This window comes from Apium graveolens, chromosome 11, assembly GCF_009905375.1.
Source record: "Apium graveolens cultivar Ventura chromosome 11, ASM990537v1, whole genome shotgun sequence".
In the NCBI taxonomy this organism is placed as follows: domain Eukaryota; kingdom Viridiplantae; phylum Streptophyta; class Magnoliopsida; order Apiales; family Apiaceae; genus Apium; species Apium graveolens.
This window is the reverse complement of record NC_133657.1, coordinates 10708087-10728883: the sequence shown is the minus strand read 5'-3', so window position 1 is coordinate 10728883 and position 20797 is coordinate 10708087. Positions and strand designations below refer to the sequence as shown.

General features: G+C 32.1%; 3 protein-coding genes across 4 annotated transcripts; 2 read left to right on the top strand and 1 right to left on the bottom strand.

Annotated features, from left to right (window-relative positions):
- The first annotated feature begins 106 nt into the window (after positions 1-106).
- LOC141698574 (uncharacterized) lies at positions 107-1189 on the top strand. Its single transcript, XM_074503295.1, has one exon. The coding sequence runs from the start codon at positions 195-197 to the stop codon at positions 1065-1067; it is 873 nt and encodes a 290-aa protein (XP_074359396.1). The 5' UTR covers positions 107-194; the 3' UTR covers positions 1068-1189.
- Positions 1190-3154: 1965 nt separating this feature from the next.
- Positions 3155-4303, top strand: LOC141698142 (protein VASCULATURE COMPLEXITY AND CONNECTIVITY-like). Its single transcript, XM_074502770.1, has 3 exons — positions 3155-3391; positions 3583-3785; positions 3994-4303. The coding sequence occupies exons 1-3, from the start codon at positions 3293-3295 to the stop codon at positions 4172-4174; spliced, it is 483 nt and encodes a 160-aa protein (XP_074358871.1). The 5' UTR covers positions 3155-3292; the 3' UTR covers positions 4175-4303.
- Positions 4304-4520: 217 nt separating this feature from the next.
- LOC141697883 (formin-like protein 5) lies at positions 4521-10957 on the bottom strand. Of its 2 annotated transcripts, none has more exons than XM_074502441.1 (7): positions 10524-10957; positions 9491-10118; positions 8864-9407; positions 8584-8789; positions 7092-7327; positions 5887-6783; positions 4521-5036 (listed from the first exon to the last, which is right to left on the bottom strand). In XM_074502441.1, the coding sequence occupies exons 2-6, from the start codon at positions 9711-9713 to the stop codon at positions 6028-6030; spliced, it is 1965 nt and encodes a 654-aa protein (XP_074358542.1). In that variant the 5' UTR covers positions 9714-10118; positions 10524-10957; the 3' UTR covers positions 4521-5036; positions 5887-6027. The 2 variants fall into 2 exon arrangements, with proteins under 2 accessions (XP_074358542.1, XP_074358541.1); XM_074502440.1 differs by having other exon boundaries at positions 10529-10957.
- Between the last annotated feature and the right edge of the window lie 9840 nt (positions 10958-20797).

The following is a 20797-nucleotide window of genomic DNA, read 5'->3' as shown; positions in this document are numbered from 1 at the left end:
ACTGCGTGTGTACGCTCATCATTACTCAGCTAGCCGTCTGCTCTTTTCCCCATAATGATTCACCCCCCCCTCCCCCTCATTTGTTTGTAATACTACATATATTTTACTACACATTTGTGTGTCTCTTATCTATGTGCTTCAAATAACAAGGTTTGTTTGTTTTCTGCGTTTCAGCTCCATAGCAACTGTGAACAATGGAGAAATATTTTTATCTCGATGCAGAGCAACAAAACATCATAGCATCTTTCGATGATCCATACACCTTCTATTCATCGTCATCACTCGGATATCCATCCTTGCAAAGCATCACTGATCAGAAGCCTCTGCTTCCTCTGTTTTTCGACAATCCTGACCAAACATCCATCTCTCCTGTCTCTAATCCATTTCCCATCTTCAACACACCTCTCATCTCCAATGGCTTACATGTCAAGCCTGAGTCCTCACTCGATTCAACCACCAACACCACCTTTAGAGTTCCGAAAACCGAGCCTGAAGAGACTGATTTCATGCAACAGTCAGATCACATTTCCAACCAGGCTTCATTGTTTCAGTTACCAAACTTATGCTCTCTTGAAGAAAAGCCAGACACTGAGTCGAAACTGGAGACTCAGTCATCATCACAACTTAACTCACCTCTCTCTCCTCGTGCAACTCACCTGAAACACAAGCGTCAGAGAGACTTAGCTCGTCAGAGACGACAAAGAGTACGGGAGAAGATTGAGAGCTTAAAGGAGCTTCTTCCCACACACAAGAAGAAGAGAATGGATACAACGATGGTTCTGGAGAATGCTGGTAAGTACATCAAGTTTTTAGAAGCGCAAGTTAACGTGCTGAAGGCAATGCCGGTGGATGATTGTTTGGCAAGTGAGAATATGAGTTTGAATAATAGGAACAGAGTGTTGCAGATGTTGGTGAAGTCGGAGGTGATTCAGGGGAAGATGAGTTCAGAAGGTAAGTGTGTTTACTCGGTGGAGCAGCTAGTTCAGATGATCAGTCGTCTTTTTACTTTGGAGGAAGCTTCTGTCCTTCTCAATTCCATGCTCTTCTCTAGCTTTGCTCCACTCTAACTCCCATGCTCTCTCTCTCTCTCTCTCTCTCTCTCTCTCATCTATATCTCCAGATATACACCATATTTCTGTCGCTAGTTTAACAAGGTACTAATACTCTGATCTAGTCTAGTTATGAAATACTTAAGGAAGGGTTAACAAAAATTAATCAATGAATTTAGCTGTCTTCATTTTCTTACAGTACATTGTTTTATCTTCTTTTACTTGAGTTAGATTACATTAACGGATGCATTGTCATTGGGTTTTGATTAAGTTTAAAATGTTTTGGCTGCACAAAATTACAAACACAAATATGTTTGCATGCTACATATGGGAAGTTACTGGGAGTATGAATTATCCAAATGTTTACAGTGAATGATCAAACACACGTGAAATGACAGTTGTGTACACTGAGGAGGTAAGGAGTAAACTTTAGTAGTAATTAAAATCCATGTTCATTTGGTGAGTACAAGTAACAGTTGCTTTGCTTTAAAGAAAAAGAAGCTTTGTTTATCCTATGGAGGCAGTAAAGTATCCGACTTTGGGCCTTACTGGATACAACAGGTCCATTAATTTTGTACAATTATAGCACAAACAGTTTCTACTTGAGGGATGGAGGGGCGATCGAGTTGAAAGAAAACAAGCATAGCATGGATAATTTTTGCATTTTATATTTTATATTATAAAATATTTTAATCTCAGATAAATCTTACATTATAAAATATTTTAATTTCAGGTTATTTGTATGAGAGATACTTTCAGGCCCAATTTTCTCTTCTACTTTATATGTTTAAAATAAAAAACTAGTACTGCACAAAAACCAAAGTTTCACTTTAATCAAATAAAAAATACGAACATCTGTAACTTTTACTATAATAATGTGCTGATAAAATGATTTTATTAGGTGAGTGACAGAAGGAGTCAAGTTCTGAGTACATGTCAAGCTGTCCAAAATTTCATCCCAACTTTACATTTATAAATTGTAATTAAGTTACTTTTTTAAGATTTTAAATAAAATTATTCGATTGTTAATATTACAAGAAGATTTCAATAGAATTAATTAACTCGTAAGTGCACTGGACTTGGTAACATTTAAAGAGTAATACTCTTTATTCAAAAATTTCCTAAAATAATACCTGTCATATTTTTATGCATGAGATTCAAATTAATATAAGGAACGTATCTTATTTATAAATAAATATATAAAGAATAATTTTTGGGATTCTAACATTTCTTATACAGAACAAATAAATGTAATAATTGGACCCAACTTGAACTATATATAACTTATAATGAATTTAAAGTAAGTATTACTTTGTGGAGTACTGATGTGATTATTATGTCACAGATCTTCTCTATGTCATTGCTTAATAATCACGTTTTATAGATATATTAACGGTGGTAACATACTAACAAGGATCAACTTTTATGAAGATATATTTTTGTAACCTACTATATTTTTGTAAAATATTAATTATATACCTTTAGTTTGGATACAGAGATTAATAAAATGTAATTTTATGAGGAAAAAAATGAAAAATGATAGAACTAATTAATATTTAAATATATAAAATGAGTATAATTAAAGAAAATGGTGATAATAAGTGGGATATAATTATTTTTTATATTATAAAATTTTATCATTTTTAATATGTTTGAAATGTGAGATATCGAAAAAGAAAAAATATATAAAAAAAAATAGGACAGAAAAAGTATAATAAAATAGTACCGTTTTGACCTCTAACATTTTCGATAAACCTCCGTCGTCTTGGATTCAATCAATTATCTGATGTATGGACTGATTAAGCTAGAATCTTGCGTTAGACTTGATTTCTGAAAATCAGTTAAGCAAAAAAAGAGATAATTAAAAGGTTTTAGCGTAAAAAAGCGTATCTGAAATCCCACCGAAATAAAAAGGGTAAAAGATGGCCAGGGGCACGAGAGTCTGAGCTGTGTATTATGCCTTCCTTCCTTCTTTACCCACAGCCCCCCCGTCAAAAGGAAACTATTACATTCTAAAGTAATTACATAAAGTCCTGTTTTTTTTCATAAACAGTAGTAGTAGTAGTAGTAGTGTTATCTCTCACAAAACATACTTTTTCCTGCATTATCATTTTATCCTCCACCTCCATTTCATTCCCCCTATATATCTTTGCCAACTTTTTAGCACTTACTCACTATTCAACTGTGTTTTCTCTCTTTTATACCTTTACCTGGTTGATCAAGGCACTCATTTTACTAGCCTCATGGCAAAGATTGTTGGTATTTTTGTTTGTCTTTTCATCATTGCATTAGATATCACTGCTGGGATTCTTGGCATACAAGCTGAAGCTGCTCAAAACCAGGTATGGTTTTGTTATTATTACACATGCATTTGTTCTCTTTTTTAAAAGCTTTGTTTTCGGGGCTCGGCAACATTTTGAAATTTTTCAATGTTTTTGGCCTCAAATAAGTGTACGTGCGTCCAAGTGTCCAGACACTGGTACTACAAGCAAAATAAGGTTATAGGGTGTATTAATTGGTTTTATGGTATCAGGAGAAGCATTTAAGGCTATGGATATTTGAGTGTAAGCAACCAAGTCATGAAGCCTTCCAACTGGGCTTGGCTGCAGCAATACTTTTAAGTGTAGCTCATGTTATCGCAAACTTACTTGGTGGCTGCAGCGTTGGTACTCGAGATGAATTGGAAAAGGCTTCTCCTACTAGACAATTATCAGTAGCATGCCTCATTTTCACTTGGTCAGTATAAATTTTGATCTTTTTTTTTTGTTACCTTCAAGTATTCAGAGAGATCCAGAGAGAGTGAGATGCAAGAGGACAGTAGAGAGACTGTTTCCACAAATTCTATATCTTCTATGATCTCTGCAGTGTCCTTGTTTGTTCCTGCAAATTAGCCTAATTCTTGTTGTAGATTTCACTATAATCAATTGTTTTCGTGATTGAACAGGATAATACTGGCTGTAGGATTAGCAATGCTGGTAATTGGGACCTCATCAAACAGAAAATCAAGAGCTTCGTGTGGCTTCACAGAACACCATTTTCTGTCAATCGGAGGGATTCTTTGCATAGTTCATGGAATGTTTTCTGTAGCTTATTACGCGACAGCCTCCACTGCTTTCACTGATTAAGTGATCCTTCTTCTTGATTAACTATAATGTAGCACCTGTTTTTTTCCTTGAACTTCATCCTTTCACCTAATTTTAATGACTTGATTATCTTTGAGTGATTTTACTTTTGCCATCTCCTGCTTGACTAAAAAGTGTAGTTCCACTGATCAATGACAAAGCATTCACAATTAAGAAATACATATCTAAGCCAAAATCAATAGAAAAATGGTTGCTGCAACAGGACCTTAAAAAGCAATATCATCACAAATCGAAAGTTAAAATCTGGGTAGAAGATGCAATTCGCGTGTCAAGCAAGAATCTTTATTCTTAATCTGTACGAACAGTTGATCTCATGATTCAAAAATCAACTGACTTTCACATGATATAATATAATGATTCATTTCTTTCTGGAAAAATAGACTCGTGTCGAGCTCTTTTGAGTTTCGTCTAGATGTAATCTGTAGTAACATTGTAACAATTAAGCACATATATGTACAGACTCTAACAGAGAAGAACATGTAATCAAACAAATTAATATTCCCCAGTCATAATGTCTTTCAATGCCTGCCGTCCAACTCTCAAAAATCAGACATGGATGGATACATTGCCCAGATGTCTTCTTCTCCACTTTCGTCATCATCAACTTCAAGTCCATCCTCCATAACAGCTTCCATTGCGACATCTTTCCTTGACATTCATTTCATTACTTACCACTTTACCATCTTTCTATCCTCTTACAACCAAAATCCTCTTGCAAGCTAAAACGACTTCTCTTCATGTCGCTTGCATCCTCACCTTCCCCAGAGCATTCTCCTGATACTTCTTTCTCAACCTCCACGGACTTAGTCCTATTGTCCTAATGAGCTCCACCATTAGCGCAGACCTGCAGATGTAGGAGGAGACTTGTCAACCATCCCAAAGTTTAATATTATATAAACTAAATTCTAATCATATATTACCCCCTATAATATTATGTTGCCAATAATCTGCAACAAAGGAAAATAAAATTAACTGGTTCTTTTTCACCTCTCCTTGTAACAACTTCCTGAAAATGGAATTTGAGTTCAAATTTAATTGAAGTATAATTTTTTTCTATGGCTTCATCAGGAGATCGGAAAATTGGTATTGCTAACTGAAAAGCCCTACAATAATATAACTTCACAGGAACAAGTCCAACAACAACAAAATTATGGAGAATTATAATACTGAGATAATGGGGGCAATGAAAGATTACAAACTCTACTGGTATCTATCAACCTACTTAACATTTCAAAGACAAGAAATTCAATTAAAACTAAAACCATCGACTTAAACTAAATTGCTATCAGATCCTCATACAACAACTGAGACCAAAAGTGAGTTCTTACTCACGTGCTTTGTTTACACAAGTTCTTGTGTTGGAAGTTGATGCCAAAGATTCATCTGACTTCTTACAAAAATTAGAGGAAAACCATTTATGGTCTTGGGCCCTCGTTAACTCTACGGGTTTTTTGCAAGATGACATCATTTAGCAATTCTTCATTTTGGTGGTAATTCTAATACCTAGCACTGGGAAAGAATAAGAAAATTAGGATTTTGAATAAGGTTGGTAGTTTCAGTTTAATCTACTTTTTCCCAATAATAATAAAGATAACAGACCTCCTAGATGACTGAACTAATGTACTCTACATATCTCATTTAACAGAAACATGGAAAAAAAAATTAACATTTCGTGTGCAGTAATATCTTCGTACCTGTTTGTACTAAACTCGTTAATCTACCACAACTTTCTTTAGATAAACTAATATCATTCTTAAGTTTCTCTGTCATCGCATGAAAGAGCCGTTGATGACCATTTGAAGAAGACTGTTGCTGTTGCTGCTATAAATGAATTCTCAAGAAGTTGATGCACTGGGAGCGTCTTTTAGAAAAATCTTTACTGAATCTACTCCTGATTTTTTTACCTCTTGACATACCTTATCTACCATTACCAAAAAATCACGAACAATAATAAATAAATGCATTGCCTCATCTCTTCCTGGAGTCCCGTGGAAGTACTCAGCGGTGCTCTTGACCAGAGCAGTTATCCTCTTTTCTTCTTCAAGCATCCACACAATATCATATTCTGCCTGTTCAATAAAACTAGCAAGTGTAGAACGGAATTCGCATTCTGCTTCCTCACTACTCATCTCATTGTAAAGAAATTCTTTAGAATGTTTTAGGGAGAAACCAAGCTTGGTAACGGTGCTCGTTAGCATATCACGATCAACAACTGCAGCCCTTTTAACATTAGCAAGCTCAGTGCTTAAATTAGAGACTACATCAAGACCAAGATTACAAAGGTTTTCAGGGGTTTCTTGAACAGAATTCTCATGTATATCTTCTGTATTTGAGCTATTCATGCTACTACTATCTTTTAATCTACGTGCAGCACGTAGGCCTTCAGTTCTAATAATTTCCAGAATAACAAAGTGAAGGAGTGTGGTCTTGCCATCGGCTCCTTTAACATCTGACAACTTTAATAGTGTATCAAGCTTGAATGCCTGTGCGCCACCACGAAATGTACCATCATTCATACGATTTCCAGTTTTAAGAACCGCTTCTAGGAGTTTTAGAAAAAGTCTGCTGTTCTTAAGCTCTTTGCATGCTACCTGCATGTTGAAGTGCAGTATATGAGTAAAAATTTTCATTCATCACATTTCCCGTGCCTTCACTACAAAATAAAACATATAGAAGTCCTATCTCTAGAACTAATTCATTGCTCCCACTATTTACAACATTAATATGAGAACACTGAGCACCAGGTGTTGATAACTTGACAATGATCGCTAGGCAAGTGGAAAAGCTATCAAGAGGTGTCGACAGATATACAATCAAAAAGTAAAATTTGAGTGATTGCATTTAATTTTTAAGACAAAACAACTTACAATTGATTATATTGATAAGTTAAATATGATACCTCCAACACTGTAAAACTATCTTTTACGGAAGGTGTTTCATTCTGCAGGGTACACATAAATAATAAAGCCTCTAGACGCATGTAGGCAAAGGGGATTTCAATCAGGGTTTTGATGAACCGATCAGCAGGTCCAAGTTTAGAAATGTCGTCATCGTATAACCTAAGCCTTAGCTCTTCTTGTGATGTTGGTGCCATCTTTAACAAAGTCTCAATGAGTTCGGCAGGAAGCTCGTTCCCTGGTTTGCCAAAGAAGGACAATTTAAACATTTGATAAGAACATATTTGATACAAATACAAGAAATAATTGACTGATAGAATAATTACAATACTCTGGCCAGTTGGCAATAATCGATGGCATTTGATGCATATTCAGGCACTGAATTTATACTGCTAATATTTGCTTTGTATTGCTCATAATAACAGATATAATTATAAAGGATCATTGTGGTAAGATTCAGAACTATTACTCAGGTATTATTATCCCCAATAAGTAAAAGAACAGTGATTTACTAGTCACTATAAGAAGAATTAACTTCCCCAATCGAACCACACAAAAATCTCAGGAAGGATCTAGAGAGACTGCCAAAACGGAGGTTAACAACAATAAAATAACATTTTCAAAAAAAATCTCAAGATTCCTGTTCTTTTTTTACTGACAAGCAAATTTATAAGGAGGTCCATTATCAGTTAGTATTTAACAACAAAATAATTTGTTTGTAAAAAAATTGCGAACCTCTATATCCATAAAAGAAAACAAAGACCCAAATTCTAACTAAGAGATTTGTCATGGATTCTAACTACAAGTTTAAACGATTATAGTCCTATCCCATAGTTAATCCCATGAAACAAACATGGCCAGTAGTCTAGGACATGATAATTATGAAACCAAGTCAATAAGTAGATCTGTAAAGAATAGGCGGATCTCCTTTGACTAAGGTCACTCCCTCGTGTCACATTTGCAGTTTTGAGTCACCCCTTTGAACAACTGTAAAATCGAAATGAAGAACCCTTTCTTTTTTGAAACCAGCAATTTTAATAACATAAATAAAGCTCTGATAAGGCAGTTACAGATTGAGGAAAGAATTGGTACAAACCATCTCGTCCCCTACATCTATGTCCCACCTAGCTATAAAATGAGCTAGAGTACTCTTTTAATATTCACACAATCAAAAGTATCAAAGAAACTCCCCAACCTTTTAATGTCTTCATAGAATAAGAATTAAGGGGAAAGCCCCGCTAACACCTCTTAAAAGGTAGAAAGACCGGAAAAAAAGAAAGGGTGATGATGAATCCCCGCTTTTTTTTAGTCCAAAAAAATTCAAATGAATGAAGGGCAATGAATGCTAACTTTGGCATGCTAATCAATATCTTCTTTTTGGCCCAAAACAATCTGTTGAGGAACCAGTCCATCTAAAATCTTAAGGTTTTAGAGAAAGACCCTTTCCAGGATCTTATATTAGTATTCTACCACAATCTGAGTAGAAAGAGTTACCTTCTTGGATAGCATCACAGATTTCTTCAGTTGTCACATTTATTGCTTTTAAAAGAATTGATAAATTATGGGATTTTTTAGGATCAAGAATTTGAATGAATTGGGGAGCTTCAAATGCTGCCTGGTTTCTCTTGGTTATAATTTCATCATTCTTGTCCTTATTGTTACTATAACCAAAAAGGTCTTCCATCATCTCCTCATCGAACCTGTAAATTTGATATAAAGATCAGTAGCTGATATATTGCAAGATCCAAGAAAGTAATACAAGCTAAGTCCTTACTGAAAGGAGCCTGTCTTTATCTGATTCCACACCATGGACTGCTCAGGGTTAGCAAGAACTTTGTCCCAGAAGAATGGCTTTAACTTTGCTTTTTGATTGTCGGTTTCACTGGCTCCCTTGCGACTTTTACCATGTGGTCCATGTTTAGGTAAAATACCTAATTTTGGTGGATTAGGTGGATGAGGGCGGCCAATATTTGGGGGTGGCGGAGGTGCCGCAGGATTACCTGCAGAAGGAGGACGAGGAGGAGAACCAGGGACTTTAGTAGTAGCTTCTGTAGCTGGAGTAACAGAGCCTAGGACTTGAGGAGGAGGTTTCAGGGCTTCAGTGACTAGTGGAACAGGTTTTGGGGGTGTAATGGACACTCGTCCAGGTGGAAGTGGCAATATAGCTTGAGGATGCCCAGGTGGGAGTGGCAATTTTTCTTGAGGTTCTCCAGTAGTAACTTCTATATCTTCTGATTGTTTATCTTCGGCAAGTGAGTTACTCGGTTTGAATGAAAAACTATTGACATTTGACGAGGTACTGAAATCTTTGACAGGACCTGGAAGGTAAAAAAATTAAGGTTATTTGGAGAGATAAATACAAAAATTTTATACAATGAAGTTTTTTTGCCGCAATAGATACCAGGGGAAATATCACTTGACCCTAAGTTTAATAGAGGTCTTTCATCTTTTACTCCAAGTTTGTGATGAACTTTATTTCTCCTACCCAGAAGACAGCATAAAAAGAAGAGAGCAATGAACGCAATTGCTGCCACAAAATATGCAGCAATGACTGTAATATTCATCTCACTGCTGTTGCTACTACCGTCTGATGTTCCAGATGAAACTTTATTAGAAAAGCGCATGACAGGTCGAGGTGCAGGTTACTTCCTTACAAATTGTAAGAAATAAATTCTGCAGTCTCGACAGAAGACTGAACAAATGGTGCAGGGAGCTGGCAATAAGAAGTGAATGTGTTGCTTGGAAAATGTTGAAGCAAATGTAAGAGCTGTCGTCAATCCCGGTTTCAGCAGGAAATCCGTAGCTTGAGCAAGAATTGGATCTGCAGCACAGAGTGAGCAGCCAAACTTTTTACCTGTTTCTGTTAATATATGTTTGAGTTCCGTTTTGGGCCAAATCCGATGTGTGATTGGCTCGGGAGGGGGTGGGGATTGATGATCTTCTTTAGGATATTTATCTGTAAGCAATTCTGTATCCAGATTACCACACTGTACGGCTTCTGCATATTATCTGTAGTATAGCTGGACTGCCTGTAAACATGATGCTTTGTTATGTCAAGAATTTTTTTTCAGTATTTAAAAACATAAACACTTTTTACATTTGGCACAAACAATAGACTGTCTTTTGTTAAATTTTCACTCGGTTTTTAAGAACAGCAAGCCAATTTCTATAAATTCATCTTTGCTCAAGTACTTAATAATAATTCATCTTTGCTTCGCCATTTTCTACAAGCGAAGAAGACAAAAGCAGCACATTTGCTGAAATGTAACTTTTTCGAAAGTGAAATTAGTGTATCTGATTTTGTAATGGCAAGAATTTCAACGTGACAGCACAAAAACACATTTCGCAGAAACAATAACATATATGCAAGACAAACAAATTTATCTAACATTAAAAAATCACACACCATATAAAAGAAAGAAGGATTAGCTTACCATACCTTGTTTCTTCACCAAACTGTTAAAAGTTAGTGCCTGAGTAAGATTTTTCTACAGTAATATGCGATTTTTCGGCATATTAACATTGGACTAATAAGGTACCAAATGGAGAAACCATATCCCCTTTAACTGCACCTCAAATAGCTACATACCCATATTGTTGTCCTTGTAATCTCATCAAAATAAACATGCACGCATATCAACATCCAAATATCTCATTTTCTTGGATACCCTTTAATGCAAAACCAATCAAAACCCAGAAAAATGCAAACTTTTTCGAGATTCCAAGAATTGTAAAAGGTAAAATATAAAACCTTAGAATTAGCAAGAAAAAAGAATATGAAATCTCGAAAGCAAAGGAGGATATTATGATGAACAAAACTGAAATAGGTTCATGAGATTTACAGGATTTACGTTGAATTGGGGGAAGTTCTGCAGCCTGAGGGAGGGAGAGACGTCCCAATTTTGTTGAGATTATTTTGCACTGGATTGATAGTTTGATACCCGCCTAAATTAGCAACTACTATATTTTACCGTTTTTGTTCTATAGGATAATATTGATACATATTTCTATAAATATATAAGATAAAATCTTGAGATTTTTTTTTAAATACGTTCTTTTATTTATATTTTTTTGTAAAATTACGATCTTTTGTTAATTTTAATTTACAAAAATAGGACTTTATAATTTATTTATTTTTGTAAAAATATGATTTTGCAACCTGCAACAATCCAATGCAATCTCAAATGCAACTCGATGCAACCTCAATTGCAAAAAAAAAAATCAGCACTTTTTCAGTTAAGTTGCATATTTGATTGATTTTGGTTGCAAATCACATTTTTGCAATTTTTTTGAAAAGATCGTAAAATTACAAAAATTGTAAAAATTAGTATTTTCGGTAATTTCTCTTAAATCTTTGTGCTAACAATAGACAATTGTGATATTACTGTTTAAAGAGATATTGGTGCAGTTTGGATCACTTTAAATGTTTTTGATTTAGTTTTTAGATTTGAAAATTTTAAATTTTGTGTGTTAAACATTCAAGAAACAAATCATCTAATTGTATATTATTATTTGAGTGCCTAATTATATCAACAATTGGGGGTTTGTACCGGATGTATTATGTTAAAATTAATGAAAACTGTTTTTTGTTTGTCAAAAAAAATCTTTATGCTATTAATAACAAACTAGTATGATAACTCGTGCGAAGCACGAACACCATTTAAATAGTATAAATTGACGATTTTAATTTTTAAAATAAATAACTTGTATTTTTAAAATATTATATATTATAGTATGATATATTTTACAATATATATATATATATTATATATATTAACGAATATAACTCGAGCTTATTATTTGAATTTCAAATATAATCATAACAATATACTTTAATTTAAGAATTTATAGAGAATTTTATATATAATTAAAAAAGTATAACGTAAAATGACAAAACAATGCATATTTTTAAACACATATCCTTGAGTTAGTAGACTGGTGTCTCTGAGTGTGTGTAAGTGCCAAAATAGAGTTAAGAACTTATCATATACCCTTATTCTTTATAAATAAATTGAATCATAACAACGCAGAGCTAATTTGCATTTCACCTTTATTCTTACGCATCTTCCATATTTTATACCATTTTTGGCAACTCCGTTGTTATCATTATTTATCCTCCGTGTAACGACTGAGAATTTCGTAATGTAATTAAGTGAATAAAGTATGATTATGTGGTGTAATTATAATTTATGTGATTTAATAAAGGAAGTAAATGATTTTGTTGGTTAATTGTCTTTATTGTATATTAGTAATTAGGAACGTAAAATGACGCGTTCCAATTTGATGAGTCAGCTTAGGGGATAAACTGTGTTGTCAGGCCGTCAGGTAGAACGAGACCCGTTTTAAAAGAGGTTAAAAGTATTTAAATGTGAACTATGTGCTGCTATGTGAAATGGAAAAAGGTTAAGAGAATATTATATTCCAGTGTCGTGTCAGTTGGTATAAAGTATTTATAGTGAAGCGTAATTGAAGTGCTCAGCGTCGGGCCGTCAAGTCGAACATGACCCGTTACGTGAAAAGGGGAAATATAATAAAAAGGGAAATTTGTGATCGAGTAAGAGTCATGATATGTGAATACGTGCTATTGCTTGAGAATATGCTTGGTTATGTGCTCTATTGATTCTTTAAATGATTTTCAGGAATAATCTGATTTAAAATGAGGTATATAGAACCTTTGAACGTTTTTGTGAAATTATCTGAGTATGTTCAAGGTGTGAACTTTATGTTGTTTTCTTCAAAATAATCCTAGAGACTTTATAAAAATGATAGACGGATTTATTTCGTGATCAGAGTATTTTAAAATAATTTTATCAGGTTATAATTCTATTTGCGAACAATCTTGTAAAATGCGTAGTAAATCAACCGTTCGCTCAAAAATTATTTTGAAAATATGGCTGAAAAGCTAATTTCGAGATCTTTATTCTAAAATTATTACTCTTTGCATTCCCAACTTTTCTGAGAGAGTTATTCATTGTTTAATTCATTTTTGGAGTTTAGAATAAAAGAGAAAAGAGAATTGAAATAAGAAAATCATGTAAATACCTAAAGTGCCCCTCCCTTTTACTATAAAAACCCACCTCCCCCTTTCTTTTTCTTTTCTTCACCCGGCTCTACTCTCTCTCTCTTCTCTCATTTTCTCTCATCTCTCTCTATTTCTCTCTAACTCTCGAAACTCTCTCTCTCTACCTATCTCTCGGTATATAGCCTCTCTCCCTCTCTATTTCTTTGAAATCCTCCATGAAACTTCATCCTTGTTCCATATATGAGCTTTGATTCTTGTGCATGTGTGCGTAGATGCTTGCATGTGAGTGTGTGTGTGTGTTTGGGTTCGAGTTTTGAGCCGAGTGCCGAGTTTTTGCTTTATAACTCGAGATAATGTGACATCTGTTATGATTGTGTCTTGCATGTGTGTGTTGCTGTGATTTTTGGAGAGTAATCGGAGGTTCAAGGTTGGAAACCCCCGAATGGGGGCACCACCGTGAAACCACCGCCACCAGTGATGAACTCCGGTGAACCGGTGGTGAGTAGTGATGTATAAACTGAACTCTAGAGCACTAAAACTCAATTTTCTGTAGTTGCATGTGATGTTTCTTTAAAAATACGAATGGTTCTTGATTTTGAAAAGATTAAGTTGATTTTTTTGTTGATGTAAATGGTTTATTGTTGATTATTTTTAGAAATTATAGAATACATATATTGAGTTGTGGTTTAAAGATCCAAAGTGATGCATATGCATGTTTCGGTTCTTGGAAAATTCGAATGTTCTTACTTGTTTTAAGAAATTAAGTTGAATTATGTGCTAAAGTGAATGATCAACCATGTTTAGGATCTAAATTATGTGTTTAAATGGGTTATAAGGATGAAATATAATTAGTTTGGGGTGAAGTATCGAATGCATGTTGAGTTATAGCCTTGCATGTAAAGATTTGAGTTAAAAATGATGAAAAAGGATAAGTGAAGACTTAATCTCAAGTTTATATATAATTTCATTACCTTGCATGTCGTTGTTCGATTTTTGATTGTGTTTTGTGATCATAGCCGTACGGTTTTAAGTATAAAAGTAATCGATTTGATTCCAATATCTTACCAAGAGAATACATGTGATATTTCTTAGAGTTATGTGATTTATTTGTTTATTTTGGTTCGAATTAAATGATATAAAAAGGAAGGATTGGGTCGTTTTGATATGAGATTGTATACTTGCTATTATAACTCGAGTATAGAGTTTGGATACAAGGATTATATGTTATGTGTCGTAATTGCATCACTATATGTGATTCGATGACTATTTGGTTAAAGTATACGAGTCATGGTATATCGTGCTTTGTGTTATAATTGAGTATATATATATACTCTTAGGGTATTGCAATAAAGGGAATTGTTAAGCGTTCTGGGAATGTCGAGTGAGGATCTAATTAGGGTTTGATTGTTGAATTGTAGATTCGAAGCGTGAAGGCATTCGGGCTAGGAAAGGGAAAAGTGTACTAGATGGCAGTAGTTCAACCCTTGTGAAATAGGAAAGTAAATTCAGGCAAGTAACTCTGATTACTTGTATAAATTGTTGTAGAGCGGATATTATTCATGCCATGATAGAGTATTGAACTTTTATAGCACTTGTGAAGCTGTCATTGATTCTTGAACCTTGATATTGAATTCTTGTACCATACCCGTTATTGATTCTTGAGAAAACCTGTTGTTGTTCCCTGTGAACCTATTATTGATTCTTGCAATGATTTGATATGCTTATTTCCCAAACCCTTGTAGTAACCCTATTGATTCATATTCTAATTACTTACTGATTCCTTTGGATACCCTGAATGCTCATGATCCTTATAAGAACCTTTACCCATTTCCCTTGCGTATTGTTGATTAATATTTCTTTTGTATACCTTATTCTGTGATGATCCTTAGAACTGTTTTGATTCCCTATCTGAATGCCCTGTTTATCATTTGATCAAGATCCTTGGTATTGATCTTTGCTTACTTTTGATACGATCACTTTCTTTAAATTCTTGAATTGATTCCACTTAAAAGAGTCCGAATGATTTCATATTCTTGGTAATGTTAAAATGAACTTAGTAAAACCATTCTTTCTTCCAAAGGTTTTTCAAATAAATTCCTGATGGATTGGATTGAGGCGTAAGAGACTAGTGAGACTAATCCAGCCATATAAGAGACTAGCGGGGCTAGTCCAATTTAAAGCTGAAATTATGCCATAGGTACCTTAAAGACCAGATGGAGGTCGGTACGGGCTGATCACCCGTATTTTTAATATGAATTGAAAGTTAAAGTAGTCCAATCAAGGGTTCCATATCATTTAATAAAGAGAAATTGAATTCCTTATTCAGTAAATGATTCTTTTAAAAATGAAATGGTTTAAAATGATTTGTAATGAGTTGATTGAGATAATGTTTGATATTCAGTTTTGAGAACCCTGTTCTATTCTGATATTGATATCAATCATATAATTGCTTTCCAGAGTTAGATATATTCTTGCTATCCTGGTGAGAGATCCTTTGAGATCCAAATGTTGATTTGTGATGAATGTCGGCTTTTACCCTATCTTGAGCTTTGATTCGTGAAAGCCTAAACCTTTCTTCATAACCCTTTCATAGCCCAAAAACAGAAACCTGCCACCTACAGATTGTAAAGTAGAATGCCTTAAAATCAATAATGGTATATTGTTGATATTGTATCGTAAAACTGTCATATAGTTACTTGCTGAGTTTTATACTCATATATTTTACTTTGTTCTAACCATGACAGTTAAGCAAGAGGATGGCCAGACTTAGGCGCACTGCTCGTAAGAGCGTACCTGGTGGCCCCTACCGTGTTGTAGGCTTCCAGATGCCAGAGCAGGTAGTACATGTTATGTGTGAGCAAACGCTTAGTCGGAAAGTTTGTAAAGATACAATGGGTTATCTGTCGATTCCAAGTCGGAATCGATTGTGTAAATTTGGTTTTATTTTGGGTTGTAATTTATATATTATGATTGGTAGTAGTAATCTTGTCTCAAACTTTATCTTGTTAGATCCTGTTAATAGTTAATCGGGGTTTATGCGTATTTAATGATAGTTTAATGTTGTGTGGGTCCTCATTTCCTAACCTCGAGATTAAGGGCGTCACACTCCGCTTGTACATCCTCATCATCATTATCGTTTTTAACACATATTTATATTGTGTGTATACCATCTTCCCTCGGTCATTCCTTTGTATCACTGAATCGACCACCAATCCACCATTGTAGTAACTACTTACAAACAAATTTCTCTCATAATTCCAGTTTATAAATTCCAACTTCATTCACAATCACACACCTCTGCAATCTCATTTATTTCATTCTTCATATTCTCACAATAGATATGAGTTTATAAAACTCCAATTAGTGTTATTTTCATCTCCTCTACAATCGTTAATACCATAAACATCATCTCTAAACATTGTAAAAATCTAGATATGGAAAATTGTGGTAATTTGTATTTTAAATTTAAGTTATTTGAGTTCAGATTTTAGTGATTTTGGTCATTTTGATGGTGTTGATGTAGTTTTAGATAAGTTTTTTTTTGGTGATTTGAGCCTGATTTTTTTAATAATTTTGGCAGTGGTGCATGACAGGCATGGGAATGTGTCGTTAGGGATGATGATATCGGTATATTCGTAAAAAAATAATTTAAGAATATATTATTCAACTTTTATATAGTATTTTTATTATATAATGATAAATTATACTATAAGTTATATATATTGTATATATAATCTTTTTCCCTTAAACTCTATAAGTTATCCAATGACTATATATATGTGTGTGTGTTAATGTATATGTCATATAATCTTACATTAAAGATTCACCGATATTAACCCAAAATTTTGAAAATTAATAATATAATTAACTTGTTATTTTTAGAAACTATCTTTTTAAGTACAATCAATTTAGTTTCCCCCTAAATTCAAACCATTGATTATCATTATTTATTTATTGTATACAAGCAATGTAGTATTGGTTTATCTGGTTTAAATATTAAAGTTGATATAACATGAAACTTATTTGAAAATATAGTTAATAGATTACATAATATATATATGATCTTCTTGAAAAACTAACGCAATCGTGACCTTAAATTCAATTCTATTAAAAGTCATACGTTCCAAATTATTAAGATAAATAATATTTTTACTATTACATTTATACAGGGAATACATTAAGGCTTTTGTAATGGGTCAAAAAGTCAAATTTTAAATTAGTAGAATTTGTATAATAGTATTTTCATAACTGCTATTAAAAACATGTTGGCATAAACTAAATATAATAAATAGGCAAGATATTTCATTTAAATTAATTTATAATTATAAGTGGGGAAGAATATTCTGATAATTTTATATTTATTAAATCTTAAAAAAAATATTAAATTGAATATAGTTAGTGATTTTTTTTGTATGTATGGGTTGGATATGTGATCACAAGTCTTTTATAATGGTATGGTCATGGGTTCAATTCTCATAACATCTTTTCTAACATTAATATTAAACATGGGTAAATGTGTAATTTTGAAAGAACATTTTGGTCTATAATATATATAATTTTTGGAAAAAATATCATAATATTCTTTGGTGTAGTGGTTGGATATGTGATCATCATAAGTCGTTTTTAATGCTATAGTCATGGGTTTAATTCTCATGACCAACATCTTTTTTAACATTAATATGAAAGAGGGATTAATATGTAATTTGTTATTTATAAATAGCTTGAAAGAATATGTTGGCCTATAAAGATAAGATTATTTTAAAAAAAGCATCATAAATTTCCTTGGTGGAGTGGTTTGATATGTGATCATAAGTCTTTTATAATGTTATAAATAGCTTGAAAGATCATGTGGGCATATAATAGGTATAATAGATAGATTTAATATAACTTAATTGATACATCAATATTACAAGAGAGTTCAATTTTAAAAAAGTTCAAATATTATTCAAAAAAATTATTTTAAAATATGTTTCGGGAGAACAAGACGAATATAATTGTATTGAAAAGAAATCTATACTATATTATAATAATCGGAATGGGGTATAATTTGGTTCAACGGTGATTCCCTAATTTTGATTATTAAATAAAATAAATAAAAAATGTTATATATCCGTTAAACTACTGAATATAGTATACTTATCCTACTAAACTACGACCACAACGTATTCTATTATTAAAAAATAAATAAGTAGTGTTATATATCCGCTAAACTACTAAATTGTTAAACCACTAGAGGGAGTCTACTTATCCTATTATTTTTATTATAAATTTATAATTATTAACTATATATACTATAATATAATAACCGGGATGGGGTATAATTTAGTTCAACGGCTATTCCCTAATTTTGGTTATTAGGAAAATAAATAAATGATGTTATATATCCGCTAAACTACTAAATTATTAAACTAGTACACACATAGTCTACTTATCCTACTAAACTACAACCACGCATTATCCCGTTATTATAAAAAAATAGTGTTATATATCCGCTAAATTACTAAATTGTTAAACTACTAGATATAGTATACTTATTCTACTAAACTACGACCACAGGTTATCGTATTATTTTTTTATAAATTTATTATTATTATATATCTATATAAATATTTTAAAATTTTAAAATTATAATATGTCGGGATAAATAAAAATTTTAAATATTAACGGGAACACGCATCGCACGGGATTTAAGCTAGTTAATAATCAGCGGAATGAGGTATAATTTGGTTCAACAATTATTTCCTAATTTTGATTATTAAAGGAAATAAATAAATAGTGTTATATATCCGCTAACTACTAAATTGTTAAACTATTGGATATAGTTTACTTATCCTACTAAAGTACGACCACAACGTATTCAATTATTAAAAAATAAATAAGTAGTGTTATATCCGCTAAACTTCTAAATTGTTAAACCACTAGACGGAGTCTACTTATTCTACTAAAATTATCCTATTATTTTTATTATAAATTTATAATTATTATATATTAACAAAAATATTTTCAAAATTAAAATATAATAAGATAATAATTTTTTAAAATATTAACGAAAACTCGCACAAAATTTAAGATAGTGAATATCTAAAGGAGATAAATTTTATTTTAAAATAAAAATGTAATACGGGAGAGAAGGCTGCTATACATTCTGTTAATAATAGATGTCAAAAGGGGTTAAATATCAAAATGGTCACTCAACTGAAAGGCATATTTCAGTTTAATCATCAAATTTAACGGGGTATAATTTGAAATACTAAAGATATAATAAATATCAAACATATACCTCAAAATATGTGTTCGAGAATTAAAAATTATATCATCGAGTTCTATATATTTTTCTTGAATTTTATTACAACCAAATGAAAATGTATATATTATAGTATTTTATATAATATAGTACGATTTTTAAAAATTGATCTATTATTTATTTTTAATTTTGTATTCATTTTTTTATTTAAATAAAAATAATTAGTAGATAAATTTTTAAAAATCTCACAAAATCATATAAAATACTATGAATTCATAACTTTTTATTTGGTTGTAATAAGATTTAAGAAAAATGTTTAGAACTCCATAAAATAAATTTTAATTCTCAAGCACATATTTTGAGGTATATGTTTGATATTTATTATGACTTTAGTGATCCAAATGATAACCCGTTAAATTTGATGATTAAACTGATATATGACCCTCAGTTGAGTGACCACTTTGATATTTAACCCATGTCAAAAAAGCCGATGGGAGGGAAGCAAGAAAGCTGCATCTTTTAACTTGGAAATTTGTCTATAAACCCAAGCATAAGCATAAAGGAGCCTTGGGTTTGGCGAATCTCATGGCAAGGAATTCAACTTTTTTCTACCAATGGTAGCGGAGATTGTTCTAAAATAGAAATAGCTTGTGGGGGTATTTCGCTCGACATAAGCAAATCCAAAGTAATCTAAGTATTCAAATTTGAGGCAGATTATCTCAAATTATCCTCCAACAGTGATTCAAATTTAGATCAGTGAACACTGAACACTGAAGATCGTGATATAAATTTGGATCACTTGATTTAATATAAAATTATGGTTTTGTTATTTGTAGTTTATGAGATTTTAAATTAATTTTTAATTTTTTAATTATATAATTAATAAAAAAATATAATTAATAGTCAACAATTTTTTTTTAAACTAAAACTTAAAATAATATGAAAACATAATTTTATTAAAATTTAAATAGAAGTACATTGAAGAGTCAGAAGTGCCGGATTCAAAAGTTGAGACTATTCCTATCGATGAAAATACTTGATTCCAAGAATTCCTGAACCGCTTTAGAAAAATAATAAATAAAGAGGCACATATTGCGCTTAGAGATGCATTAATTGAGCATTTGTGGGAAGAATATACTAATTCAGAAAATTAGTGTGTATCAATAATATTTTGTATGTTAATTATTGCACTAAATATATTTTTCGTGAATTAAGTGGACAATTTTAATATTTTTATGTGTATTAATATTTTTTTGATTTAATTAATTTATGAAATGTTATATAAATTGTTAATAATAATTAAACGATATATTTAAGATAAAATTGCTTAATATGATATTTATATATTATTATATGTAAAAAGTAATTTGGATCAAATATTTGTATCACACTGTTGAAGTTGGTCATAAATTTGAATCAATATTTGGATCAATTGGTGATCC